This window comes from Oncorhynchus masou, chromosome 8 (genome assembly GCF_036934945.1).
Source record: "Oncorhynchus masou masou isolate Uvic2021 chromosome 8, UVic_Omas_1.1, whole genome shotgun sequence".
In the NCBI taxonomy this organism is placed as follows: Eukaryota; Metazoa; Chordata; class Actinopteri; order Salmoniformes; family Salmonidae; genus Oncorhynchus; species Oncorhynchus masou.
This window is the reverse complement of record NC_088219.1, coordinates 30,013,806-30,026,126: the sequence shown is the minus strand read 5'-3', so window position 1 is coordinate 30,026,126 and position 12,321 is coordinate 30,013,806. Positions and strand designations below refer to the sequence as shown.

General features: G+C 42.5%; 1 protein-coding gene across 3 annotated transcripts in view; it reads left to right on the top strand.

Annotated features, from left to right (window-relative positions):
• LOC135544516 (RIMS-binding protein 2-like) overlaps positions 1-12,321 on the top strand; it is a 110,903-nt gene that overhangs the window by 64,178 nt on the left and 34,404 nt on the right. For all 3 annotated transcript variants that reach the window (XM_064972188.1, XM_064972187.1, XM_064972186.1), the window contains exons 4-5: positions 1,271-1,360; positions 10,561-10,683. In XM_064972188.1, the coding sequence (XP_064828260.1) occupies positions 1,271-1,360; positions 10,561-10,683 (213 nt within the window). The remainder of the gene's footprint in view (positions 1-1,270; positions 1,361-10,560; positions 10,684-12,321) is intronic.

Here is a 12,321-nt window from a genome sequence, read left to right as displayed (position 1 = left end):
ACCTCAAAGGGATGAAGGAGCATTTCCATCCCTTCCAGAGGCTAGGAATAGAGAGTTGTGTCGACAGGTCGTGTGACGAGAGTGAAGCTGTGAATCTCTGACTCATAGGAGGAGTTGTTGGAGGATACTTCACTGCCTGCAACTGTACCCAGTCATGCCCATAAGAGGGGGGTCAGACCAGGAACATTCTCTCTCTGTCTACCTCCTTCCTTCCCTGTCTTCTCTTCTCTCCCCCCTCTATTCTCGCTGTGTGTGACAGACAGAGGTGTTGACTCTAAGGCCTTGTCTAGTCCTCTTTGGGCTAAGGTACAAAGTGGAGCTGTCACCTGAAGTACACTGACATCAGGATTATCCCTGTAGGGAGAGGAGTCTCCAGAGCCACCGTACAGTGTACAGTACACCGCAGGAAGAGGGGATGGGGAGAATGTGTTGCACCTCTGTGTCTCCATGTTGTCATCGACACCTTACCACCTACACACACACACACACACACACAAATGCAAGCACACACACAGACACTTACTCACTCACAGTGGCAGTCTGCTGTTTATTGAGTCCCTCCATATGTGCAGACAATTTGATGATAGGGAGCCTGCTGAGGCTTTATCCTCCCCACAAATCCTCCATCCACCCTGGGTCTAGAGTTGGCATCTACCCTCACAGCTCTCTCTCTCTCTCTCTCTCTCTCTCTCTCTCTCTCTCTCTCTCTCTCTCTCTGTGTGTGTTCAGGACTTAAGCCTGTTACATAATTGTATTAAAGCAAGAGTCACTTCACACCTCTTTCACAGTGTGAGATTTAGCATAAACGTCTGTCTGAGGGAAGACCTCTGCCTCTCAACATCGTTGTCCCAAATGGTACCCTATTCCCTATGTAGTACACTACTTTGACCAGGGCTCATAGGGTGCTGATTTATCTGCTGGGTCCTTGGAGATCTCAGGGTGGCACTGTTAATGGTGTCGGTCACACACCGAATGGAAGGTGACGTGTGCAGCGGTGTATTCTGTTGTCTAGATAACAAAGGGGGTTTGTGACCTGGATACAACATCCTGAGATGAATGTCTATGGGGTGTATAACAATACACATTTGCAGATGGAGTAAACGTACAAAATGCATTGTAGCCTATTGCTGTACTGTACACACTATTACTTTATGATTTAATACACCGATATCACCATTGACTGTACTGTCGCATTTAGACTAATTCTCTTTCTCCCCACTCTCTTTCTCTCTCTCCTGCCTATATTTTCCCTCTCTCTATCCCTCCGCAGAAAACTAAGCTCCAGGATGCGTTGCAGGAGAAAAATCGCCTGAACCTTGAGTTGTCCAGCCACAACCTGAAGGTATCCAAGTATGACCAGGTAGGTAAGACTCTCAGTATGCATCCCAAATGGCACTCTGTTCCCTACATAGTGCACTACTTTTGACCAGGGCCCATAGGGCTCAACTGCACGACAGCACAGCCCAGCACAGTGCTAAACTCTCTTGATCAATGGGCATACAGTCGGAAGTCGGAAGTTTACATACACCTTAGCCAAATACATTTATACTCAGTTTTTCACAATTCCTGACATTTAATCCAAGTAAAATTCCCCTGTCTTAGGTCAGCTAGGATCACCACATAATTTTAAGAATGTGAAATGTCAGAATAATAGTAGAGAATGAATCATTTCAGCTTTCATCAGTGGGTCAGAAGTTTACATACACTCAATTAGTATTTGGTAGCATTGCCTTTCAATTGTTTAACATAGGTCAAACATTTTGGGTAGCCTTCCACAATCATCCCACAATAATTTTGGCCCATTCCTCCTGACAGAGCTTGTGTAACTGAGTCAGGTTTGTAGGCCTTCTTGCTCGCACACACTTTTTCAGTTCTGCCCACATATTTTCTATGGGACTGGGTGTCCTTAAGCCATTTTGCCACAACTTTGGAACTATGTTTGGGGTCATTGTCCATTTGGAAGACCCATTTGCAACCAAGATTTAACTTCCTGACTGATGTCTTGAGATGTTGCTTCAATACATCCACATAATTTTCCTACCTCAGATGCCATCTATTTTGTGAAGTGCACCACTCCTGCAGCAAATCATCCCCACAACATGATGCTGCCACCCCCGTGCTTCACGGTTGGGATGGTGTTCTTCGACTTGCAAGCCTCCCCCTTTTTCCTCCAAACATAATGATGGTCATTATGGCCAAAAAGTTATATTTTTGTTTCATCAGACCAGAGGACATTTCTCCAAAAAATACTATCTTTGTCCCCATGTGCAGTTGCAAACCGTAGTCTAGCTTTTTTATGGCGGTTTTGGAGCCGTGGCTTTTTCCTTGCTAAGCGGCCTTTCAGGTTATGTCAATATAGGACTCCACAGGATTTTACTGTGGATATAGATACTTTTATACCTGTTTCCTCCAGCATCTTCACAAGGTCCTTTGCTGTTGTTCTGGGAGTGATTTGCACGTTTCGCACCAAAGTACGTTCATCTCTAGGAGACAGAACGCGTCTCCTTCCTGAGCGGTATGACGGCTGCGTGTTGTTCATACTTGCGTACTATTGTTTGTACAGATGAACGTGGTACCTTCAGGCGTTTGGAAATTGCTCCCAAGGATGAACCAGTCTTGTGGGGATCTACAATTTTTTTTCTGAGGTCTTGGCTAATTTCTTTTGATTTTGCCATGATGTCAAGCAAAAGAGGCACTGAGTTTGAAGGTAGGCCTTGAAATACATCCACAGGTACAACTCCAATTGACTCAAATTATGTCAATTAGCCTATCAGAAGCTTCTAAAGCCATGACATAATTTTCTGGAATTTCCAAAGCTGTTTAACGGCACAGTCAACTTAGTGTATGTAAACTTCTGACCCACTGGAATTGTGATACAGTGAAATAATCTGTCTGTAAACAGTTGTTGGAAAAATTACCATTGTCATGCACCGACTTGCCAAAACTATAGTTTGTTAAAAAGACATTTGTGAAGTGGTTGAAAAACAAGTTGACTCCAACCTAAGTGTATGTAAACTTCTGACTTCAACTGTATACAGTGGGGCAAAAAAGTGTTTAGTCAGCCACCAATTGTGCAAGTTCTCCCACTTAAAAAGATCAGAGAGGCCTGTAATTTTTATCATAGGTACACTTCAACTATGACAGACAAAATTAGAAAGAAAATCACATTGTAGGATTTGTATTTATTTATTTGCAAATTATGGTGGAAAATAAGTGGGATGAAAATTACAGGCCTCTCTCATCTTTTTAAGTGGGAGAACTTGCTCAATTGGTGGCTGACTAAATACTTTTTTGCCCCACTGTATCATATTGACCTTTCAGGGCCACAGGGCCCCAGGGGTATCCCTCACAGATGGGGCTCTGCATTTCACTAACTAATAGAATCTGGGATCCATCTCTAATAGATTAATAACCACTGAAAGCCCCTTGCACAATTCCATTGCCTGTCTCCTTGGAGAGATCATGCTTGTTGTGGTTCAATGGAATTGTACTCATTAGATGAGGAGTGTACCATGGATTGTGTACCATGAATGCTGGGATATCTGTTTGCCGTAACATAATGTGTTAGCCAATGATAGATGATATTCTCAGCAGCATGGAACAGATAGGCTGTTGGATGTTGTAGAGTTTTGTAGTTGAAGTGCATTGCCAATGGAGGTGGAGAGACCATGCTCATACCACATAGCTGACAGGTGTGGCTTATCAAGAAGCTGATTAAACAGCGTGATCATTACACAGATGCACCTTGTGCTGGGGACAATAAACGGCCACAATAAAATGTGCAATTTTGTCACACAACACAATGCCACAGATGTCTCAAGTTTTTAGGAAGCGTGCAATTGTCATGATGACTGAAGGAATGTCCACAAGAGTTGTTGCCAAATAATTCAATGTTCAGAATTTTGCAGTACATTCAACCTACCTCACAACTGCAGAGCAACTGAAACCACGCCAGCCCAGGACCTCCAAATCCAGCTTCTTCACCTGCAGGATCATCCGATACCAGCCACCCAGACAGCTGATGAAACTGTGGGTTTGTACAACCAAAGAATTTCTGAACAAACTGTCAGAAACCTTCTCAGGGAAGCTCATCTGCACGCTCGTCATCGCCACCAGGGTCTTGACCTGACTGCAGTTCGGCATCGTAACCTACTTCAGTGGGTAAATGCTCACCTTCGATGGCCACTGGCACTCTGGAGAAGTCTGCTCTTCACGGATGAATCCCGGTTTAACAGTACCGGGTGGATGGCAGACAGCGTGTATGGCGTTGTGTGGGTGAGTGGTTTGTTGATGTCAACGTTGTGAACAGAGTGTACCATATCATATGGGTAGGCATTAAGCTACAGACAATCAACACATTTGCATTTTATCGATGGCAATTTGAATACACAGAGATACCGTGACGAGATCCTGAGGCCCATATCATGTTTCAGCGTGATAATGCACGGCCACAAGGATCTGTACACAATTCCTGGAAGCTGAAAATGGCTCAGTTCATCCATGGCCTGCATACTCACCAGACCAGACATACTCAACAGACAGACGCCCATTGAGCAGTTTGTGATGCTCTGGTACGACGTGTATGACAGCGTGTTCCTGTTCCTGCCAATATCCAGGTGGGACAACTTTCCACAGGCCACAATCAACAGCCTGATGAACTCTAAACTCTGATGAAGGAGATTTGTTGTGCTGCATGAGGCAAATGTTGGTTTTCTGATCCACACCCCTACCTTTTTTAAGGTGTCTGTGACCAACAGATGCATATCTGTATTCCCAGTCATGTGAAATCCATAGATTAGGTTCCAATTATTTTCTTTCAGTTGACTGATTTAAATATATGAATTTTAACTGAGTAAAATCTTTAAAATTGTTGCATGTTGCATTTTACATTTTTGTTATGTATAAAGAAATGTAGAAAATTGGCAATCAGAATGAATGCTCTACCACAGCAACCATGTTATTTTTGCGAAGCCTATTTTATTCTGAGTTCGGATATATAAAGTTTGTATGTGAACACTATTTCTAACATGCATACAGTACTTTCAGTTTTTCTGAAATCACTTCACTCTCGTGTAAGACGGAGGCTTGCGCTACCCGATGCTGGCATATGTGCAGATCAAATACACAGCTAGAATGCCGATTAAGCTGTTTACATGTCCTAATAATTCAAAAGATTGCCCAGAAAGCCAGGTTTTAATTGTCGTAAGTTTACTTAGATTTTGATCTTATGCCAATTAAGATAAGCAGATAAACATGAATATTGCGATGTATGGCCTTACTGCTATAATCAGTTTAATATTGAATTATTAGTGTTGTTGTGTTTTTGGCTATGCCGGATGAAGTGATATGACATGCTATTCTATAAAATCCTTCCTCCTTAATTAATATTACCTGATTGAGCTAATCATGTAAATGTAATTAACTAGAGGCGGGGCACCACAAAATAATATTTATGGAGCTGTTATCTTCCGAATAAACTCTTAAAGATCTAGTAATATTTTACATCAATAGCAGTCCATATTAATCGTCACCTTAATTCAGTCTCATCTGAAAGTTGTAAATTCTTGGATATCTTCACGAACCCTGGCTAACAAGTTGAATCAGCAATACAAAATTGGGTTTAATTATTTATTTACTAAATACCTAACTAATCACACAGAATTACATATACAAAGAATGAATCATACCTTGATTACAAATTACGTCAAAGGAAAACGGAACAGATATGACAGCTGGCTACACGAAAGAAAAGGGGCTGGGTTTGAGTGAAAGAGCGGGAAGACTGAGGGACAAAGGGAGAAGCTGTGCTATCGTAAATACAGTATCTTATACATTCAAAATTACCACACATTTTGAAAAGGAAAATGCAATAAATATTTACTCTGAGCTGTGCTTCGGTAGGTTGGTGGTAGATGGAAGGCCGTGTTGCCAAACCAAGTCCTTTGAAGAATGTCTCTGTTGGTCAATTGGATACGTTGTAGTAACGTCGTTGTGTGGTAGAGCGGATACTCTGTCTGTTCTTTCCTAGCCCTCGTTTGCAGCTGCTGTTAATAACTCAACTGCTAGGAGGTATCACTTCTGTAGTGAATAAGAGTTCAAAGTTCATACCATTCACAACCAAAGCTCACGCTGAGGTTGGCTTAGTTCTGTAGTTGACATGTTAGTCCTTTTAACACAGAGGCTGCAGACCTCACGTACTTGGAACTGGAGGTTACATTGTCGTGAAGGCTTTATATAAGAAGGGAGAGGAGGGCGTGTTTGAAAAGTTTTATAACCCATGTCCCTTCACAGGGGCGGGCCACTGATTGAGCAGAGCCCTAACCTTATGAAAATCCAAATCTCTCATTTGGAAGCTAAAATTACATTTAATTTCTTCACCAATAATTTTATATTCAAACATTTAAATTGAACAACAATTCCATGTGAATCCGATAATACTGATGTGTAGACTTTCCACTGTAGAGTTTATGTCATCCTATCATTGAGGAGAATGTCTCAGATGACAACCGAATGGACATCATATTCATTAAGTACCACCGCATATGTTGAATTGGTCGGATTACCAGAATTTAGTTCATTTCCCCCGACCTTCTGATGTTCCCAGAATCTCTATGTTAACCAAGGGGTTTTGAAATTCCACATCAATAGGGTAGAGAGAGGAAAAAGGGGGGTAGAGGTATTTATGACTGTCATAAACCTACCCCCAGGCCAACATCATGACAGTGTGCATGTACAGTGCCTTGCGAAAGTATTCGGCCCCCTTGAACTTTGCGACCTTTTGCCACATTTCAGGCTTCAAACATAAAGATATAAAACTGTATTTTTTTGTGAAGAATCAACAACAAGTGGGACACAATCATGAAGTGGAACGACATTTATTGGATATTTCAAACTTTTTTAACAAAGGAAAAATTGAAAAATTGAAAACTGAAAAATTGTGCGTGCAAAATTATTCAGCCCCCTTAAGTTAATACTTTGTAGCGCCACCTTTTTCTGCGATTACAGCTGTAAGTCTCTTGGGGTATGTCTCTATCAGTTTTGCACATCGAGAGACTGAAATTATTTCCCATTCCTCCTTGCAAAACAGCTCGAGCTTAGTGAGGTTGGATGGAGAGCATTTGTGAACAGCAGTTTTCAGTTCTTTCCACAGATTCTCGATTGGATTCAGGTCTGGACTTTGACTTGGCCATTCTAACACCTGGATATATTTATTTTTGAACCATTCCATTGTAGATGTTGCTTTATGTTTTGGATCATTGTCTTGTTGGAAGACAAATCTCCGTCCCAGGCTCAGGTCTTTTGCAGACTCCATCAGGTTTTCTTCCAGAATGGTCCTGTATTTGGCTCCATCCATCTTCCCATCAATTTTAACCATCTTCCCTGTCCCTGCTGAAGAAAAGCAGGCCCAAACCATGATGCTGCCAACACCATGTTTGACAGTGGGGATGGTGTGGTCATGGTGATGAGCTGTGTTGCTTTTACGCCAAACATAATGTTTTGCATTGTTGCCAAAAAGTTCCATTTTGGTTTCATCTGACCAGAGCACCTTCTTCCACATGTTTGGCGTGTCTCCCAGGTGGCTTGTGGCAAACTTTAAACGACACTTTTTATGGATATCTTTAAGAATTGGCTTTCTTCTTGCCACTCTTCCATAAAGGCCAGATTTGTGCAATATATGACTGATTGTTGTCCTATGGACAGAGTCTCCCACCTCAGCTGTAGATCTCTGCAGTTCATTCAGAGTGATCATGGGCCTCTTGGCTGCATCTCTGATCAGTCTTCTCCTTGTATGAGCTGAAAGTTTAGAGGGACGGCCAGGTCTTGGTAGATTTGCAGCTGTCTGATACTCCTTCCATTTCAATATTATCGCTTACACAGTGCTCCTTGGGATGTTTAAAGCTTGGGAAATCTTTTTGTATCCAAATCCGGCTTTAAACTTCTTCACAACAGTATCTCGGACCTGCCTGGTGTGTTCCTTGTTCTTCATGATGCTCTCTGCGCTTTTAACGGACCTCTAAGACTATCACAGTGCAGGTGCATTTATACGGAGACTTGATTACATACAGGTGGATTGTATTTATCATCATTAGTCATTTAGGTCAACATTGGATCATTCAGAGATCCTCACTGAACTTCTGGAGAGAGTTTGCTGCACTGAAAGTAAAGGGGCTGAATAATTTTGCACGCCCAATTTGTCAGGACCCGGTTACGAACCTGGGTCTCCGGAGTGAGAAACAGTCACTTAACCAACTGAGCCACGAATAGTCAGCAGAACCCAGAAGATGAGGCAGACACAGCAGTACTTAAGACGGTGTATTTAATAAAGTAAAAAAGAGAAGTCCTTCAATACAAAATGGCAAATCCAAAAGGTGGTAGGTATAGCACAAAAAAGCCTCAAGAGATACTCAAAAACAAAAACAGAATTCCACAAGAGCGTCCACCGGAATCGACAAGAGTACACAGAACACTAGGGCTGGGTGCTAACATACAAACACAGAGCACAGAACTGAGGGAAACAAAGGGTTTAAATACAATCAGGGGAAAACGAGGCACAGGTGCAAATAATAATGGGGATCAAGGGAAAAAACATAAGGTCAAAAAGCACAATGGGGGCATCTAGTGACCAAAACCCGGAACAACCCTGGCCAAATCCTGACACAATTTTTCAGTTTTTGATTTGTTAAAAAAGTTTGAAATATCCAATAGATGTCGTACCACTTCATGATTGTGTCCCACTTGTTGTTGATTCTTCACAAAAAAATACAGTTTTATATCTTCATGTTTGAAGCCTGAAATGTGGCAAAAGGTCGCAAAGTTCAAGGGGGCCGAATACTTTCGCAAGGCATTGTAAATGCACTCGATGACACAAACATCGAGAGCACCACTCCCCAGCCTCCCAGTGTGTCTATCTCATTCCTGTCCTGCACTTACGCACGCACGCACACACGCACACACACACACTGAGTGAGTGAGTGAGTGAGTGAGTGAGTGATTGAGTGAGTGAGTAAATGACTGACTGACTGACTGACTGACTGACTGTGAGTGAGTGAGTGAGTGAGTGAGTGAGTGAGTGAGTGAGTGAGTGAGTGAGTGACTGACTGACTGACTGACTGTGAGTGACTGACTGACTGACTGTGAGTGAATGACCATCTGTGGAGGGTCTGTGGAGGGAGGCGTCAAGCGCTAATAGTCTCACTTACGGAGGACCAGTTTTAACACGTGTCAAGGGAACAACTTGGCTCTTGGCTCCGTCCTATTGCCCCAACCAGCTCCTCGTGCAACAAAAAGGAGCTGTCTTTCTCCGCCAGCCAAGACGGGTCTTTGAGAAGAAAGAAAGGAGGTACCAGTGCCCGAGCCTGGGTCTGATGCTACTACCTGAGGGGGCATGCTTAGCGTTATCATCAGAGGCAGTAATCACAGGAGCAGTTAGCATTAGTGCTGGGCGCTAGCCAAGGTGTTCTATCTCTCTCTGGGTATTAATGTAATGAGATTGTTGAGACTCAGTAAATCACCGCCTCTGTATAACCCTCGCGTCAAAGGGGTGATTTCTCAAAGCGGACGATGTGAGATCGATTGGAGGTGTGAGTGGAGCAGTCTTCCTGTATCAGAGGGAGGGGATGCAGCGGGGGACAGAGAGCCCCAGATGGACGACAGGAAAGGGAGAGAGTAAACGAGTGCTGAGAGGAACTTGTCAGGACTGTCTGATTGATGGGAGGGAAGGCGAGGGACTAGTTGCTGTGGGTGATTTAAGCCAGTCAGTTTGGTCTTTGTCATTATCATTTTCTCATTTCCCCCCTCATGATCCCCAGATGAACTTTAACTGACCCCTGTGTAGAGAAAGAATTGTATCACATCTAAGTGGAGTTGTCAGAATTATGGAATTATGGGGAGATATACAGTAGATTTGATTTTATATCAGAAAATAATATCTTGTCACAAACTTTACCCACAACCAAGAATGATTATAGATTCATTTGTTTGAGGGTCTGGCTGAAATCATTTATTTCAGCGTACAAGTACAACATTATGAATAACTTGTGTGGTGCAATTTCGTGGAGTCTGCAAATTACCTTAAATGAGCTAATCTGTCGTGGTAATTAATTAGTGACTTAAGGGGTTGGAAAGCGGTGAGGAATGATTCTGTTCAGATGCAGCCTAACTCCAGAGAACCCAACTGAACTCACCTTCTAGGCATTCAGATTGATGATGAAATGAAGCCACCGATTTTGAGTCAGCAGCTACCTTTCATAGTCACTATGGAAATAGGCTGATTAACTTTACTTCAGTTTGTGAACTCTACACCCCCCACCCCCACCCCCATGAAACTCTGATTCATGCAATGGTGTAAGACCAATCTTCATCAATTTTGCATGCCTCTGTTACTTCGGAAATACATGGATATGAATGAAAAAGAAGAATAAATTGTTGGAATAGAAGAAAAATTGGTTTTCTCCAATTTTTTCTTCCCTCACTCCAAATGCGTATACTGTATATTTAATCTCTCTGATTCACTCTTCCCCTGATTTGATTTCTCTCTTTCCTTATTTTCTTTTTATCTAGGTAAGGTCAGAATATGAGCAACTCAGACACACCTATAGCACTGTGAGTCAGGAGAGAGACTTGGCTCAAGAGGAGAGGAAACAGCTCCAAGGCAAACTGGAGAACCTCGAGCAGGTCCTCAAGGTGAGAATACATCTGCCCGTCCAACCATCCAAACATCTATCAATCCATCCTAGCTCTCCTAAATTCACTGCTACTGTTCCTCCAACTCAGCCAATCATGAGATATGAACTAAACATCAGCGGCATGGTTCTGTAAGGCCTTTGCAATCTGATTGGTTTAGGTTAACGTAAGGCCAGTTCACTTGTACCTTTTGTGAAAACCTATTGGACAAATGCATCTATCTTCAAAATCTGTCCTTCGAGCTATAGAATACATATTGTTTTTACAATAAAAGCTTGGAAGAAATTGGTGTAAGTCATGAGCTTTGTTATCTGTTTTGCAGGACACACTTTTTCATTAGACTCTTATTTGCCAATAGCAATCAGCAGTAGTCTCATAGCAGTGTGAAAATGCTCTCATTACAAATCACTGCTTCCCTCCATTCCATATTGATTGTCTGTTTGTAAGGAGTGGATATGTTTGAGGGAAAAATGTACCCATTAAAAGGAAATTGACTCCTGCTCCTGAAAAAATGAAAGAAGTGTGTTGCTTTCTCATTGCCTATTGATTTGTACAGATGGGTAGATTGCATGTTGGAGAACATTATGGAGAAAGCAGAGAAAGACTCTGAAAATGGAGAAAGAAGATTTCCCGAAGTGGAGCATTCTCCTTCGTTTCCAGTGTGCTCAATGTTTCAGGGATAATGACGATACCAATCACTGCGATTATGAAAATCTGTAGGCTATTGTCTGATCGCTGTGTGGGAGAGCAAGAGGACAGTTCATTCTGGAGCTTTTGAATAACCCCCACCACATCTGATAGAGTGAGCCTAGCAGATCAAGTCAAATGTTATTGTTCACATACACATGTTTAGCAGATGATATTGGGGGTGTAGCGCAATGCATGTGTTTCTAGCTCCGAAAGTGCAGTGAATATCTAATAAGTCTAACAATTTCACAACAATACACACAATACACACAATTTCTAAAGTAAAGGAATGGAATTAAGAATATATAAATATTTGGACGAGCAATGTCAGAGCGGCATAGACTAAAATACAGTAGAATAGAATAGAATAGAATACAGTATATACATATGAGATGAGTAATGCAAAATATGCAAACATTGTTAAAGTGACTAATGTTCCATTATTAAAGCGGCCAGTGATTACAAGTCTATGTATATAGGGCTGCAGCCACTACGGTGCTAGTGATGGCTATTTAACAGTCTGATGGCCTTGAGAGAGAAGCTGTTTTTCAGTCTCTTGGTCTCTACTTTGATGCATCTCTGCTCACCTCGCCTTCTTGGTGATAGCGGGGTGAACAGGCAGTGGCTCAGGTGGTTGTTGTCCTTGATGATCTTTTTGACCTTCCTGTGACATCCGGTGCTGTAGCTGTCCTGCAGGGAAGGTGGTTTGCTCCCGGTGATGCGTTGGGCAGACTGCACCACTCTCTGGGGAGCCCTGCGATTGCGGGCAGTGCAGTTGCCATACCAGGCGGTGATACATCCCGACAGGATGCTCGAATTGTGCATCTCTAAAGGTTTGTGAGGGTTTTAGGTGCCAAGACACATGTCTTCAGCCTCCTGAGGTATAAAAGGCACTGTTGTTCCTTCTTCACCACACTGTCTGTGTGGGTGAACCATTTCAGTTTGTCAGTG